The sequence below is a fragment of the Macrobrachium nipponense genome, chromosome 7 (genome assembly GCF_015104395.2).
Source record: "Macrobrachium nipponense isolate FS-2020 chromosome 7, ASM1510439v2, whole genome shotgun sequence".
NCBI lineage: Eukaryota > Metazoa > Arthropoda > Malacostraca > Decapoda > Palaemonidae > Macrobrachium > Macrobrachium nipponense.
In genome coordinates, this window is record NC_061109.1 from 107,028,212 (window position 1) to 107,045,545 (window position 17,334).

Genomic DNA, 17,334 nt, shown 5'->3' on the forward strand with positions numbered 1-17,334 from the left:
AACAAACAGATTACTAAGGAATTTCGTGAGGGACCGGTAAGGCGTCTGGTGTTACATGCAACTCCACAGAGAAATAGTGGTCTGACGAGAAACCTGAAATGAGTTTAAGATATCATGAAACCATTAGAAGGGAGTTCGGACCCTTTCAAGAGGATACACAGTAAAAATTACGTGAAGCTACCTACGGTCAGTTGCGGTGAACCATCTTCACATACCTTCAAGAGAGAGAGAGAGAGAGAGAGAGAGAGAGAGAGAGAGAGAGAGAGAGAGAGAGAGGTGGTTTTTACAAAAGAAGAGACAGCTTTAGTACAATTAAGCCAGAATCGCAAGCTGAAGGGACAAGCTGGATTTACACAATTTTCAGCTGCTTTGGTCAATATTCAACTCAGATTTTCTGGTCTCTGTCCAAAGATAGCAATGTAGAAAGAGCAAGGTGCCTAAACACACATGAAATGCCTTGGCAATAAATAAATGAATAAATAAATAAATAAATGAATGAATGAATAAATAAATAAATTAATGAATAAAAATAAACTAAGTTCCAGAATGATTCAATGACAAATATGTATCCTTGAATCGTGTGGAAGGTTTTCAAAATCGAAAATTCTAGAATTAAGTGGCAAATCGATTAGCGATTGTTCGGAGCGCTATTGTTCTCACAACTCCGCCTATCATGGCTCTTGGCAATGAGGTTCTGATGGGATTACCAGACCCTTTCTCTTAAGAGTTCTGATCGATGTTGTATGGAGGCAAAATAAGCTTTTCTATGGTTGGTTAGAGACTTAAATTTCATTTTCTGACAATGTAAACTTTTAAGATGGCCATGGTTAAACCACTATACTGATATCATAAAATCTCCAGAATCTTCATGGAATTGGTTAAGATAACGTCAGGTTTCTTCTTTGTTCATGTGAGACTTTCTTGGCAACATTAGCAGGCTCAAACAATTAATTGAGAATACGGCATCAAAGCAGGTACTTCTCGATCTGGTGTTTTAGTCATAAACGAGTAGACCATATTACGTATGCAGTCACTTTTGCAGTGAAGCCTGAACAATAAATTCGTGTTCTACTTGGCCACGATGACCTGGGACACAGCGTAGTTCAGCAGAGGGAATGTGTAGCCTCTGGCATTTCACGATCAAAGAAAGTTCCTGTTCATGCATCTCGTAAACTTGCCCCCAGTGTCGTCAACGCATCAACTTTGGTTGCTAATGCTCCTTCTGTGTTATAGAGCTGGGCAACTTACTACTGAAGCTCACAATTCGAAGTCAGAATTCCAAGAAAGCTTGTAAAATCTGGAAATATGCCTCTTTGAGAGAGTGGAAGGGCGTTCAAAAATTATTTTGATTTTGTAATCTCGTAGGTAATACGTATGACCACTTTACAAATAAATCTGCCACTTATAATAAGTTTTTCCTTATAGGAACAATAAATCTACATTTTGGTTACAAATTTATTTCTTCAAGTAACAAACAAATTCATGCTGATGTCAGCCTATCATTTTATTAAAACGAAAATGTTTTAGAATGATATATTAAATCCATAAGGAATATTCACCTTTAATAACAGGGTATCATTACTACATTTATAATAAACAAATATCATGGCAAAAGTGCAAAAAAGCTGATTACTTTTCCAATGATTGACGCAGACGGCTATGACATAAATTACATATAAATGATGATACCATGAAAACAGCAGACTGCTTAAACATCCATAATTCTTTCAGGAAAGTGTAACAAATAAGGAAAATATAATCTTTACAAACTAAAAAGAGACTTTCTGGTTCTTAATAACAACTAACACAACAAAGCATCTACCATGGAAAAATGACTTCTTTAAAGTTACCAAACCAGTCACTTACATGGGAAGTATATTCATTAGGCTGTGAATTCAGCAGACACGATATCACCATAGATCTCATGGTACTCCACAACAACAGTTGCCCTGAAAAGAGAAGATACACATGCAAATGATTAGTCAAACAACCAAAGCAATGCCACTGGTCAAAGAACAAAACTTGTTAAAGCTTCTCCACAAGTGCAAAGAGCAAGAGTGAGGTTCAAATAGCCTTTAAGAAGCCCATTCTTCCGCAGACTTTGTGGTACAGAATGACTTCACTAAGCTAAATAAAACTATGTAACTTAAATTTTAGTATTACAAATTTTACATATAAATTTACTGTCATTTCTGACAACAAATACCTTTCTATCAGCTTATAAGGCCACATTTAAGATCGAGAAATTAAAATTTGGGGTTTTTGAAAATTTGTACTCCAAATTCGAAAAAATATCTTTATTACAATTTTGAGGAATACATGCTCAACAAAGTTGCCAGACTGTTCCAGTACAACTCATCCTGTTACCCTGAGATCTTTCTGAAATACTAAATCACAAATTTTTCCCAAAAACCGACGACATAATTTAAAGATGTTTACTTTCTACAAACATTACCGTTAATGGATGGTTGTTCGCATGTCCTTTTTGAACATGGAGGTTAACAAATATGCATGTCACAGAACTCCACTTGGTAACTGAATGAAAGGATTTTATCATTAATGTATGTCACAACTAGACTAGAAGAAGCTATGTCTGGACAAGGGATAGGTTCTGAAGGAATGTGTGAGAAGAAGAAGTTCCTTTGTTGTTTAAAGGTAAATGTGATAGTGCAATATGCAAGTTTGAAAGTGAATGCATTTTATATAAAATTTGCTATACATTATGAATACCTATCATCCAAAAGTAATCATAATTGTTAAGTGCATCTTCTCTAACCAGCATCTGAATCCGAGCCTTGGGTCTAGATACAGTGATGGACGATCGACTTGATCATTTGTCTACCGAGAAAGGTAAATTGATATCCACCCTACTGTACTCACTCCCATCAAATTTAGGCTCTGTACTCAGAATCTCTATCATCTCACCTCACCATGACACCAGGTTGCTAATTTTGCAACTCTTTGCTTTGAATTTTTTCCCGCAGCTTCTTGTCATTCTCATACATTTTATAAAAAAAATGGTTAGAAAATATTGAAATTTGGATAGACTTCGATTATGAAGATAATGATTGTATAGATTTCGATTATGAAGATGATGATGTTTCAGTCACTAAAACACCACAGATCAACAAAGTTTGCTTGGCAGAATTCATTAATAGTATCTAGAGAGACTGGACTCAAAATAGACTTCAGAAAAACAGAATAATGAGGACAGAGCGCATAGACAGGAATGAATAACATTGGTTGGAGTAATATTAGTAATGTTGCAATTTTCAAATATTTAAGGACAATGACATACAGTGTACGTTCTCTACGGTACGAATTTAGGGAAAGACTAAAACAAGCTAATCAAACAATGAGTAAGTTTAATAAGATTTGAAAACTAAGTAGACCTGAAATTGCAAATGGAAAGACTACAAGTCTAACAAACTCCGTATTACTATATGGACACGAAGGTTATATGGCAGTGAAACCATTCCTTAAAGATTCTACAGGCCCGAAAATAAAGCTTTAAGAAGAATACTGGGGTGTCAGATGATATGACAGCGTTAGAAATGCTACCATATTGGAAATTACGGATGTTCCATATAGATGAGAGATGGAGAAGGCCTACTTGGATGAGAACTAGCTTATGAAAAAGGATGCTAGAGATAGTGGAGACTTGTAGAAGATAAAGAACGGGAAAGACACGAGTGGCGGAATTTCACGGAAGCCCCTTGAGCTACACAGCGTCACAAATTGAGGTTTCTCATACTTACTTGAAGTATACCTTGGTACCGGGAGTTCCTTTCCACTGAAGCTGAACGCCAGGAAGAGGATTACTGTTTGTATGGGTGGCTCCAGACTGTTGTGAGAAAAACGAACCATTTCAGTAATTTACCATAAACAAAGTACTTTTTTATATAGCTATCCTCCATATATCTTAGTAACTAAAAGCTCTCACTGAAAATTTTTATTCCAATGTATTTGTTGTACAAAAGCGCAAAAGCTACGTGTGTCATACGTGTGTTGAATTAAAAGTCATGGCAAAAATATAACAATTGGCGTAGAACTTACCCCATTACAAATGATTTTAGCTTGAGAACCATTTGGTGCTGCAAACTGACCTACAGGTGTTCTCCCATCTCTAGAATCAAATGCTTGAATGATGAAGCCTTTGAAGGGTTTGTTAGCGGGAGCATTGAGGGTAACTGTGGAGGATAAATTTATAATTATAAACACTCACAGCACTTACGTTGCACCATCACTGATGATTATGGAAGACTAGATGTAAGTATACAATATCCTTGACATACACACAAATGCGTTTACCTGTGTAAACACCATTGTTTGGTTGACTATAAGCGATCGTGAAGCCGGGATTCTGTTGGACAGGAGCACCATGCTGCGGTGCGAGATTTCCACAAGCACCTTCTGGGGCGCCCTCTGGGTATGCAATCACATATCCCACAAAGAATCCAACAATCAGGTATCTGTAACAGGAGGATTGAACATAAACTGACCAGGGAACAAACAAGTAAAACAGCAACACAACTCCTGACAGAGTACATCTATCAAGCCAAGCAACGTCCCTTGGCATAAACTCAAGGGTATCTCCTGACAGAGTACATCTATCAAGCCAAGCAACGTCCCTTGGCATAAACTCAATGGTAAGTCTGATGGTTAAAATTACTAGACCTTCATCATCGATATCCACCAAAATTAGATCACCGAGAGGATGTCAGCCAAAGAACGTTCATCAAATTTTATAAAATCAGTTTTAAGTGGCGACAATGGTAACAAATACACGAGAATCATTTGAAGAGATAAGTTTATTTTATTGTTACATTCAACAGAAAGAGTCAAAACGCATTATATGCAAAGGTTGTTGATTCATATAATTACAAAAACAAGCGCCGGTACAGGAGAAAAGAAATGAAAATTTCTAAGGATCATATATAGTTCAAAGAATTATGACATCCAGTTTTAAAACTTAGTAGTGCTAAAACCCATGCGAATGAATATGTGATGCTAGATTGGGTGCAAAAACGACAATCCTCATTCAAAGTGTATTTCAATCATTGTTTAGAACACCTTAAAAAAATCTAATGCAATAAACAAGAATTGTAAATTATAAAGTGACAATAGATGCATTATAAGCATGAAAGTCATGCCTATTGAGGAAAGTGTTAATATCCAGTTCAAACACTTGAAAACTGGAATTATCAAGTGTTAAAAATACATACTGGTTTAACAGATTATTTTGCTTTTAGATATGGATCCAGAGTTCCATTGTAAAGTGCTCCCACATTTTCAGTAGCCGTCATTAAATATTAGAGGCACGTTATCAGTCCAAATATCCAGCGGCACATCACCAGCTACAACGACATTGGATAACTGCAGTACCAAGGCCCTGTATTTTCTTGGATCTTGTATTGTACGGCCATCTCTTCGTCGGGAAGCAGAATTCATGATCTATAAAATTCCTTCTGTATAACAAGCGCCAAAGCGTTCAAATAATCTAGAAAGGGTACAGTGCTATTTTACACATCTCTCAATCGAAGGAATCATATAAAACCTAACTAGAATCGTCCTCAGCTGTAACTTTTATTACCTTCAACGAAACGGACTCGCAACGAAGCCAAAGAATGTTAAGTGAAGAACTCATCTGCAAAGATTTATGACAGCGACACTTTATTTCTTTCCGCAGAGCCCTCTCCTATCCTTGTCAAAAACTCCCTGAGAATGAAGGTGACGTGGCTTTCCATCTTCCATTTGATCTATTGGTTTCGCCGTTTCGTTTAATGAAGGTCACTGGTTTTGGCCCTTAATTTCCTTTTCAATCATCTTTACATTCATATACTTTTGCTTTGCAGTTTTTTTAATAAGTTACTTGGCAACTCTTCAAAACAGTGGAGTATGAAGCATCTGAAGAGACTCGCAGAAGGACAGGCTGTTCCTTGCAAAACTCTAATTTGACCACTATTTGTTCGAAAAAATAGTGCACAAGTAAAAATAGCAGCATCTCCAACTTGTCTTGACATTTGAGAAAGAGGGGTTTTCTAAAAATTGCTCTTTTACGACTGATAATGAACAAATTGCAATTTAATCAAAACCCGAGACGAAAAAGCAAGTCATCTGGAAAGCTGGTGACAGGTGAGTCTTAGGTTCTTATATTTACCAATCACTTCACAACCTGACATTAAATTTCAACGGATAAAAGTGATGCACAATTTTTAACAGATATTTTTACTCAATTTCAAAACTGCTGCGTCATACATAAGTCGAAGTCATATAATTCTAAGATTATTAATTTTAGATATTTTAGAAAGCCTTTTTCACTGGAAATAAATCTCACTTGCAATCTTCAACTTTATCTTTTCTTAAAATGCAGACTTACTCAAAGCCCCGGAGTAGTGTATTCCTCGATAATTGTCTTCAATACATGTTTTTTTGTTTTTTAAATACCTGCCTCCACATTTCGTTATCGTTATACAAAAGTTGTCGATTTCCTTGCTAAGAATGAACTCAAGTCCACAATTATAACTAAAATCATATATTGCAAATCTTTTTACCTCATAAGCTATAGTGATTGGTGATCATGATAGTTTGAATTCTCTCCATGTGACTAATCATCGTTGTTTATGTTCTCACGTAACACAGGTTCAATAAAGAGAAAATAGAACAGAAAGTAACTTCACAGCATGAAGAAAAATTCTGCGAGGAAGAATCGGCTACAGGAAAATAAAAAGATGGCTCTATAATTTCCTACGCAACAGAATTGCACATCAGCCATTGGTGAAATCCATCTTTGGTTACAATCTAGTCTCTTACTCAATGGGTATTTGGTACGTAATAAATTCGTCCAAATCCTGAAGCCACGACTTTGTTAGGGTGCGTTCACACTGTCGAACAACGTCCGACTGACAAACATTGTTACCAATTAACAATTGCTTACCAGAGTTTGCCTTGTGAGCAGAGTAAGAAAAGTGATATACAACTTCAACTGGTACCACAGTTTGTTGCCAGATCTACTTCCCTCGTTTCAACGCTTTTGACGTCATCCTGCTTCGCCTTTGATATGGCAACAATGTTTGTCCGTCGGGCATTGTTCGACCGTGTGAACGCACCTTTAGACGATGACGAGGTATTGCAAACACCGACGAATCAGCAAGCGTGAATCACCCACTCTCCAGATAATTCACAATCATAATTCCTTTCGGTAAACATTAAGTAATCTGCTGAACGTCCTTGTCCCCAATTTAGGCCAAATAGGACACTGACTGCAATGGAAACAGTGTTCTGATCTAATGGTAAGTAACACGGGTTAATTCTAAATCAAATTTGAATATCGATCGATCAATAGCATTTCAGTCAGTCTTGACTTCCTATACTCCCGATGATCCATCCTCAAATTGCATATCTTTTTTGTCTGTTCGCTTTTACTACTTCAGCTGTTCTTGCGACACAAGACATTAATGGGAGTCTCAGGTTGTATCCGATTTTATTTGAGGCCTGAAATTACATTCCGGAGACACCCCAAAGCAAAGAGCAATGTAGGTTGACTCACGGTTCTGTATTAAGACACCGTTGTGGGCGATGATGAAACTGGCTTGTGTTTCGGTAATAACAGCCGTAACGTACATCAAAACGAAGGGTGTCAAGTATTTCTTTTGTAACTTATACGATGAAATTGTTGCATAATGACGTACGTTCAGAGCTCCAGTAACAAAAGCAGATGTCAAAGAATTATATATTCCTATATATAAGAGAACATGAGTAAATGTAATATAAACTGGATTCTTGCCATAGGCATACTGTACTTTCATTCATTATATATAATAATTATACAATGATTTCGTACAAGCGTAAAATCAATGCATTTTACACTTGCATTATGAAGAACAGTCTAAAAAAGCAGGATGCAATGAAAAAAAAATCTATACACGCAAATCTAACATTGGTGTGTGTTCATGTGTACCCTATATATCCAGACGACACAAAACTCGATGTATAAAAATCAGTTCAAAATGCTTCCGTCGAAGTTCAAAATTTCACCGCGATTTATGGTGTTTTATACGAGTATATATTATATCAAAGGTAAAGATTACTGAAATGAACATGGTGACTGGATATTACAATTTCTTAAAAAAATAATTTCAACGGGTGAAATCCTTATTTAAAAAAAGTTCTGTTTAAAAAAAACCAATGTAAAATAAAAATACCTTTGCGTGAGATATGCAAACGCCTGATTGGAAACGACAACAATACATAACTTGTGAAAGTTACGTTGAACGGCTTTTCTTATTGCATGACTTGCAAAAAGAGAGGTAAAAGTTTCCTATCTAGTTCACCCTTACAGGTGGTAATTTCATGTACCCTTAAGCCTATCAAACCAGTCACTGTTCAAACCACTATTTGTGATTAGGAAATGCCGATCGATTTCTTTCACTGGACTTGACTAGATTAAACGAGAGTAAACGATATTAAGGTGGCGTCGAAGAGATTTCTTTGAGTATTTAGCGAGGAGAGTAGCTGGATTTACAGTCAAGAGATATCTGATGGATGAATCATGGTGAGTAAAACAATAATATTCTGAAAGTCATAGAGAAGTGTAATCGAAATTATTAAGCTGTTTGTAATGCTAGGACAATCTACGCCAACATTTGAAAGAATGTACTGATTATGTTACTTGGAGCATCATCCGTTAACTTTTGCAATAAAAATTAAAACAGAACAAGACTTCCTGAATTTAGTATCCTTTTAATGCAAAAGCAAAAGATAAAAGTGTGGAATCGACTCTTGCAGGCAATGATGAAAATTATGCTGCGTAAAGAATACCAATGGAATTGACATGAAATGCGACAGAGTTGACTGATCCGAGAACTGATGGAACTGGTGTTGTGTCTCATTTGTTGAAGTGAGAGAAGAAACAGGCAGTGAGATTGTAGAAATAATGGCAGAGGCCGAGTGGATCGGCGCTGTTTTGCTGTAATTAGAAATGTTCAACTGGTTCAAAAAGAGATGTTATCTGGAGAGCCAGTTGAATGACGCAAGTGGACGGGATAAGCGGTATTCTCAAACTGGATGAAGATGATAAAAAAAGATTTGAAAGACAAAATGAAGTACTTAGGAACTAATGTTAATGATAGATATTTACGCAAGTTAAGGGTAGAAAGTAGCACAAATGAAGGACGGTAACGGACTTGATATAATTCCCAAAGCGGTCGATAGGATATGTTAATTAAAATGATTTCATTGGGAGGCTTCATGTCAAAGTCGAGGTCCTGAATGTTAAAAGAAACTGATAAACTGATGTCATCATTACGAAATACGAGGTAAGAGTAGCGATCCCAGTTAATTCAAGCAAGTGTTGAAGGAAATGCTGCTCTCCAACTGGTTTTGACCAAGGCAACAGAGCAAGTCGACGTTTCACTCAAGATATATATATATATATATATATATATATATATATATATATATATATATATATATATATATATATATATATATATATATATATATATATATATATATATATATATATATATATATATATATATATATATATATATATGCATGTGTCGCGAGGCCTTGTCTGGTGGAAACTTGATGGGACTGCTGCTCTTTTATGAAGGTTTTAAAATGAACAGTGAAAGTCATTTCTAAGAAGAGGAAGTCGGTAAATAGGGTGAAAATCGAACGGAATAAAATGTTAGATGGGATTACTAAAGAAATTAAGGCTTCCTGGATATGGAATATCAGATTGTGCGAATGTAATTAACTGGATTTACAAAATAAAAAAGGTGATGTGGATGAAGCGTGCATCTTGAAAAAGGCTGATGGAGCAATGAGTGGTATGTAACATGCAAGTATTCAGGATGAATAGAGTGAAGGGTTCTTTGGGAAAAGTATCATGATACTTTTATGAGGAGAGGAGGTTGCAAGCTGTAACAGGCAAGAGTGACGGGTTTCGGTAAAGTAAAAGTAGATGTGGAACACCCACACACATACTGGATCTTATTACATGCTTCTGGTGCGTTCTTGGAGTAAAGATTATGCTCAAAGCCAAAGATGGTCCTACAATCAAACAAATATTGAATTATTCACAAATTTACAAAGCTCTGATCTATTAGCCGAGACCTTCGCATAAATTTTAAGCGTACACGTTTAAAACTATACTCTTTTTTTTTCATCTGTCCATCCGCCTGTGGTGTTTTTGTATGGTAACACTGCGTCCCGGGCTTTAAATAGTTACGCTATGTGTAAGTTTTAGGTAAATAAAAGGATATCTGGGTGTACATTTGCAACTGAAAAGTGTTTTAATAATTTACTGTATGCGAATTACACCGTTAATATTCGAAATAGGATATTATTATAATTGTTGATTGTAAGCTGAATGTAACTGTCTAAAGCCCGGAACGCAGTGTTACCATACAAAAACACCACAGGCGGATGGACAGATGGAAAAAACAGAGTATAGTGAAATTTACCTAGATAAGGGAAATTTCTATTTTCTCGCTTGCTGAAAATACACTAAAAAAGTTTCTCTTACTCTCTCTTTGAGTGTGCGTGATCAGTTGGCTACACTTGATTTCTTTAGTTCTGAACAAATCTGTCAGTGTTCAAATTCAACGATTTTACTGTTTCATACTGGATCTGCAGCTAAGGCCATTTCTTCAAGTTGCAATCTTTTTATTGAATTAGGCATGATCCCAGTCTTAAAGCAACATCTGTATTAAGCAGGCAACCCAGGATGGTCTCAGAGATCTACTAATAAAGATCTATCCTCGTAAATATCAAGTTTCTTTCAAATCAGATTTTTTCAGATATTACCTGTTGCATTCCTTCAATTGAGCTCACAATTATTTAAATCTTGGCGTCGAAGATATATAGTATAATAAAATAATATTTGTTTCATGGCATCCAGGGAATTTCTTGTCCGACCTACTTATAGTGGATGAAGTAGCACCTGTATAAAAGATAAAAACGCCAAGTTCGTGGAGGCAAAGAGAACTGAACGATTCTACTTTCAGGAATGTAAAACGAACCCTGTGACACTAAGCATCCCTGAAGTCTTCAGAAATTCTGATTAAGGCGTATCATAAATCTCATATTGTGTCATCAGCAATATAAAAAAAAGTTTCCATATTGTTAGTCGGTGGCTGCCGAGAGAAGAACGGAAACGTAGACCGAATAGTCTTTGATGAACGGCCAAAGAAAGGCAGGAATTTATATAAAGGAATTAAGGCGAATAATACAACTGGCCCATATTCCATCAAGTTTAGAATAGCCATACACAAAAAATGTCACTGAACTCTTCCTTCCTGATAAAAAAAAAAAATAACCATCGGTTTGTGATCGAGGTAAGGTTTGGAGGTGCACGAATCATAAGATTAAAATGGCAGGTAGATCGAGATTTCTATTTCTCTCTCGTGACTTGGTTAGAAAGAGAGAGAGAGAGAGAGAGAGAGAGAGAGAGAGAGAGAGAGTGAGAAAAATAGTGTACAGTAATATATGATACACACACATACATATATACACACATAAGTGTGTGTGTGTGTATACTATATAGTATGTGTATATGTAAAAAAACGAAGGTTCTCCAACAAAGGAATTAGTGTGAGTTAAGTTAACAAAATTGATGTTACAACATCTATATGTTTTGAGCAAGAAAAAATTAATACATGGCAGGAATGACCGCGAGTGAGCATCAAATATAGATGGTCCCTGTTTTATCTATTTCCATATAAAAAATGATGAGTAAAGCTGTCAGTACCTTTCTAATGGACAATTATGAATATGCAAATAAAGGAACACTCAGAATCAATGACAGGATCGAATTAAAATGTCAAGGTTTTTTTACCTGATCATTCAAGAATTTTTCCTCCTTCTTATACCAAAGGATCCAGAAGGTGAAAGGGAGGCTGAGACCAGTCGCTGGAGGGAGAGAAAAAAAAAAGCCGGAGCGAGGTAGGTCTTAGAGAGAGAGAGAGAGAGAGAGAGAGAGAGAGAGAGAGAGAGAGAGAATTGCAGGTAGTGGTTTTGATACAGCTATCATGCTGCATGGTATGGCATCAGTTAGAGGCAGATGTTATGAATTTCTCAAAGGTGAGTGCAAACAGTATGAACAAGCCTCTTAATGTAAAAAAATTTATCCCAAGAAGGCGGTCCAACGTTGACCCGGCTGGATTATAACCCTGGGTAGAGGCGGCTTAACAGAGAGAGAGAGAGAGAGAGAGAGAGAGAGAGAGAGAGAGAGAGAGAGAGAGACTTCTTTCAATGTACGTATTTTGGAAATCTCCAAGTCACTCGCCGTACCTGCGTGTAGCCTCCTCTCTCTTTTTTCGTGTTTTCCTCAGAGGATCTACACTTGCACTCATCTTCTTTTCCAGCTGCTCGCTTAGAATCAAATCTAGTCTTAGGTTATTCAGTTTAGGCACAATCCATTACATAATATTCCCGATTTCGTTGTACTGAAGCTAAGCACCATCGTAATTTAGCTATCTATGAGTGACCCAACCATGAACGAAGAATTCTGATTCACTGATATGTTCGATCATTTAGCTATGACTCATAATGCCAGCTGGTTAAGCGGCTCTCAACTTCTTCATTCCTACTAAGGTATATACCATGATCCCTACTGCTATCCCTAGGCTAAGGGGTCGTTGTTTTGATGCGTCTTCTCAAACTATTGCTATCGAAACATCTTCCTCTGCTAAACCTTCTTCTTCTTGCCTACCGTTATCCCTACATTAAGGGCTCGGTTGCCTGACGCGCCTCTGACACATCAGGCATGGTTTATTTTTATCAACCACAGTTGTTAGCGGTGGGCCTAGCCTTTGACTAAAAAAAAAAGTCAACCTGCAAGGCAGCAGTTTCCACAGTTACTGACGGTGAGCCTGGCAGGCAGCATCTATTTTTTACTCCACAGGCTGTTATTACTGCCATCCTGTTCTTGTATACATATTTTTAACAAACCTAAGCAACTTCTCTGGCAATATCCTCTTTCTTAATCACCAGAACACCATCTCATGGGTACTCAATTAAATACCTTCTTTATGTCTATAAATACATAGTAGGATTTCATATTACCTTAAGAGATTCGTTTTCTGTAACTATCTTATTCATAAAGACAGCAACACCCGTATCTCTCCCTACAATGCAGCTCCTGCAGTTCACTCATCTTGACAAATGCTCGTAACGCCTCATCAAGCATTTTTTCCGGGCGTTATTCCCAATCATTCGGCATTAGGCTCTTTCCACACTGCCTCCAATAGTTGCAATATACATTCCTTCACCTCTATACTAACTACCTTCAACATTTCAATTTGCATCTCTGATGGATCCACTGAATTCCCATTCTTCATCTTACTCACAGCCTTTTTGACTTACGTGGATTGCATCTCATTAACAACCGCCCCCCCCCCCCCCCCCCCGCCCTCACACCACCACCATTCCCACATTTTTCAAATCCCTCTCTCCTGTTTTGTTTGAAAGATGATTATAACAATCTGATCATCTTCGTTTTGTCACTCCTGTGCAAAATATTTCCTTATTTATCTCCGATTACACCTGAGTGAACAAAGTATTGTCTTTGCTTTTTCCTTGATTCTGATATTCTATAAATATCCTTTTCATGTTCCTTTGATAGTTTTTTCTCTATATCGTTCCTCAGAACCTAACGACGGTTCTCGACATTACGTCTTTGATGGCCATTAGATATGATTAGCCGTTTGACTGCTGTTTTCTTCTTACAAACAATTATACCATACATAACCTATAACTGTGTTGCATACTTTATGAGAAAACCAACGTGTTACTCAGGCACACACAAAATTGTCTAACTTTACTTAACAAGTACACTTACTTTGATGTCGCATGCTCAGAATGATGAGTAATACTGAAAAAATTATAAGAACTTCTCAGACAGCACATAACCTCCACTAAAACCACAGGAATTCATTTTGAGAGAAAATTGTTGTTCTCATAGAGTTCAGTATGACTTATATGCTACAAAAAGCAGAAAAAATTAACCAAAGTCCCGAAAACAAAACAAAACCCCTGAATCGGAATCAGGTTTGTATCGTGATCAAAGAAATAAGTTTTCTTTTGTCCTGAGTCAAGTTCTCTTAATTATCACTGAAATTTACAATCGCCATTAGGTAAAAACCTTGGATCTGCATTTGGATCCGGATCCATGTTAACAGCTAAAGCATTCCTTGAAGTTCCACCCACAGCCTACCCGTCCAAAATTCAATCAATTTTCATAAACGAATTTTGAATTAATTCTCACCTCCCCCCCCCCCCCCCCACCGCAAAATTTCATTGAAATTCATCGAAAACGTTTTTGAATAATAGTTTAGATCTGCATCCAGATCCCTGTTAAAATTTAATCAACTCTTCCTTGCCCATAGCCAACCCCTCCAAACTATATATTATTGGAATCCCTCAAAAACGTTTTGAGATCTTTTAGAGTTAGAAAATCATGAATCTGCATGCTCTTAATTTTCAATCAATGCCAACATTATACATAACACACAACAAACAAACAGATATTCAGCCAAGGGAGAACACAACTTCCCCCAACTTTATTAGTGGAGGTAAATCCACAACTTGACATTTTGCTCATTTTTTCACCTGCACGTTATCAAAACCTACAACCGTGGCCGAGGGAAGAAAAGTATAAAAAATATTAAGGAAATAAACTGCCCTGTGAGCAATAATACATCCTTACACTAATTATTAAAAACAAATCTTACTGAGGTTGCGGGAACAATGTAGTACTCAAGAATTTAAGACAGGTACGGTATATATAATTCAAAGCGGTAGGTATTAGTCCCTCTCCATTTTCATTAGTAATATAAAGTTTTTGATGCTATGAATGGCTTCATTACCGGTAGACGGGGCTTTTCAAGTAGTACCTTTAAATTTTTTAAAGTTTATCTGTTTAACCTAACAATTGACAACAATTTAATAGCGGACTGATATTTTTTAGACGGAAGGGAATGTAGAGAAATCACAAGACCTTTTAGATATTACTATAACTACAACAATCAAACCTCAGAATCTGGACCTTCAACGTATTCTTATTGTCATTCACTAATATTGCGAAAGACATTCTGAAATCATGTTATATGAGGCTAGCAATGCGAGAACTTGCATTTGCCACACCTGGTCAAAATGCGTTTTTTGGTCTCAAACGTTCATTCGCCACATAAACTATTCGGGGGAATGGGGCGAATCTAAGTTCGGGCACTGTAAAGTCAACCATATGGCCTCTATACATAAGTTATTTTTTTATACGAATGTCAGTTCTCGCTTTTCAGAGTTCTCCTGGCGAGCGAGAACTTACTTTCATCACTGAAGTCACGTGTTATGGGTCAGCCAATAGTGTGCAAGCTACCCCACCGCAGCAGAGCGGAGCGTCGCTTCGTAAACAGAGCTCTCCTTCGCTCTTATTTACGTCTGTTTTTTACACAGTTTTCGTGTGTTTTTGGTTTTTTTTTTCATTATAAGCTTGCTACTTGTAGGTGCCTCTTGGACATTTTCTAGTAGCAAATGAAGTCTGAAAATCGTATCTGGGATACTGAAAGCAACGCACTATGACTACGTAACAAATTTACAATTGGAAATTAACTTGTTGACTATTTAAGCGGTGAAGAAACGTGTTTCAAATGCCAATAAATGCCTTAGCAAATTCAGTTACTACTAATTAATAGCTTCTAGTAGCATAAGTTGTGAAGTCTAATTTTTTTACTAGTCTAGCGTTAAAGTACATGAAATTTGGAAAATTTTGATATAAGAATTTTTTCTGAGAAACAAATAATAAACTAGCTATGGCATTACCAATTTTGAAAACTTTGAACGCGTTTTTCTCCATTTTTGAAAATGTGGCGAATGTAAGTTCTCGCAGTGCTATCCTCATATCCATTAACATTCGCCACAAGAAATTAACATGGATGACGCATTCAGAAGCTTAAAGTATTATTAGAAAAATAAATGTTCTGACGCAATCGCAAGTCATAAGGGAACTCACCTGAACATCTTGACGAGATACAACGGAGTGCCGGTACCACTTGACAACTACAACAACAGTTTACTGCCGCTGCGCCGCCGCAGTCGTTACCCTTTATAACTTTCGCTGGTCAACTTTGCGATGCCAGTTACTATTTTTCTTTTCTGGTTGACAAGCCGTGAGTATACATGACTCATTCTCGTCTTCGGTGTTTACTATAATCTATGTGACAATATTTTGACATGACTAATATACTCTCAAGGCAAACGTAAGTGTTTATCTGGGAGAGAGAGAGAGAGAGAAAAAAAAAAAAAATTACGAGTCTGATAGGCATCTTTCTTATGTCAGTGACTCTGATGAAGAAGAAAAGGCAAATTTCAATCAAAATACAATATTTTCCGGCGATAATTGTATTAAAACTACTATCTGCGGCTCCATTTTACGGCATTAATTTCTTTTAAAGGTAAAAAAAATAATCTAAACAATCAATAGCTGGAGCTCGATATGTTAAGAAGATTACGACTGGGGAAAGGAAAGAGTGTCAGGTCATTACACTCCTTTGCCTACTTCCGCATAAGGTGTTACAGCCATCGATGTGCCAATCGGTGGGAAAGAGGACTCACACATGGCAAATAGTCTTAACACAAAACTAGTGTTCATTGCTGGTGTCACATTCAAATCATGTTGGAATTCTATCTTTCCTTCTGCAGTAAGAGAGAAAACCTCGCTCTGATTATGATTTTTACTCTATTAAATATTTTCTCGGGTATTCCGAAAACTTCAACTGATATCAGCAACGCAGTCGTATCCTTTACACATACATTACTGTTCACTTTTATCTTGCAAACACTTCCTTATAAACTGAAGGATATTCAGTCTCTCTCTGTTAACGTCACCGTTCCTGGTTTTCCCTGAAATGCTCATGATCAGGCAGGGTCTATCATGATCTCTGGAAAAGACAGCGTAACTCTCTTTGAGCTCTCACGGGGATGTTGAAAGCAAAAATCCAGTTTTTGCCATTTCTGTTCAGTCTCTAATGTCACTCCCAAGTTTCTCCCTCTCACGCCTTCCATATTACGCGGGAATTCCTCAACATTTCCGTTTAGAAATACTGATTAATTTCTGCTTTGCAAGGGAGACTGCAATTATGACAATATGAAGGTAAAATTAAAGTACTATTTTATGATAGGCATCTGCAGCATTAGAGGGTTGTTTGGAAACAACTGGAAATGATTTTAACATTACCATGGAATGAGGATGAAATTGGGAGGAACACATATTTGGTTATTATTCATTAAGCAAACGAATGAAAGCCAGATTACTGCAATCTTCGTTTA

General features: G+C 36.8%; 1 protein-coding gene across 1 annotated transcript; it reads right to left on the reverse strand.

Moving 5' to 3' along the window:
* Window positions 1-1,441: 1,441 nt before the first annotated feature.
* On the reverse strand, window positions 1,442-16,143 carry LOC135217462 (defense protein l(2)34Fc-like). The gene is made up of 5 exons (XM_064253365.1): window positions 16,019-16,143; window positions 4,312-4,472; window positions 4,057-4,190; window positions 3,759-3,844; window positions 1,442-1,949 (listed from the first exon to the last, which is right to left on the reverse strand). Exons 1-5 carry the CDS (start codon window positions 16,024-16,026, stop codon window positions 1,883-1,885), a joined length of 456 nt encoding a protein of 151 aa, XP_064109435.1. The 5' UTR covers window positions 16,027-16,143; the 3' UTR covers window positions 1,442-1,882.
* Window positions 16,144-17,334: the final 1,191 nt, after the last annotated feature.

Bases quoted from the DNA above. Each gene is read 5' to 3' on its own strand.
- LOC135217462 (XM_064253365.1), bottom strand. The intron at 4,191-4,311 runs GTAAACGCATTT...TATCCTCCACAG, and splicing joins AAACAATGGTGTTTACACAG to TTACCCTCAATGCTCCCGCT. The intron at 1,950-3,758 runs GTAAGTATGAGA...TTCTCTTTTCAG, and splicing joins GGTACCAAGGTATACTTCAA to GGCAACTGTTGTTGTGGAGT.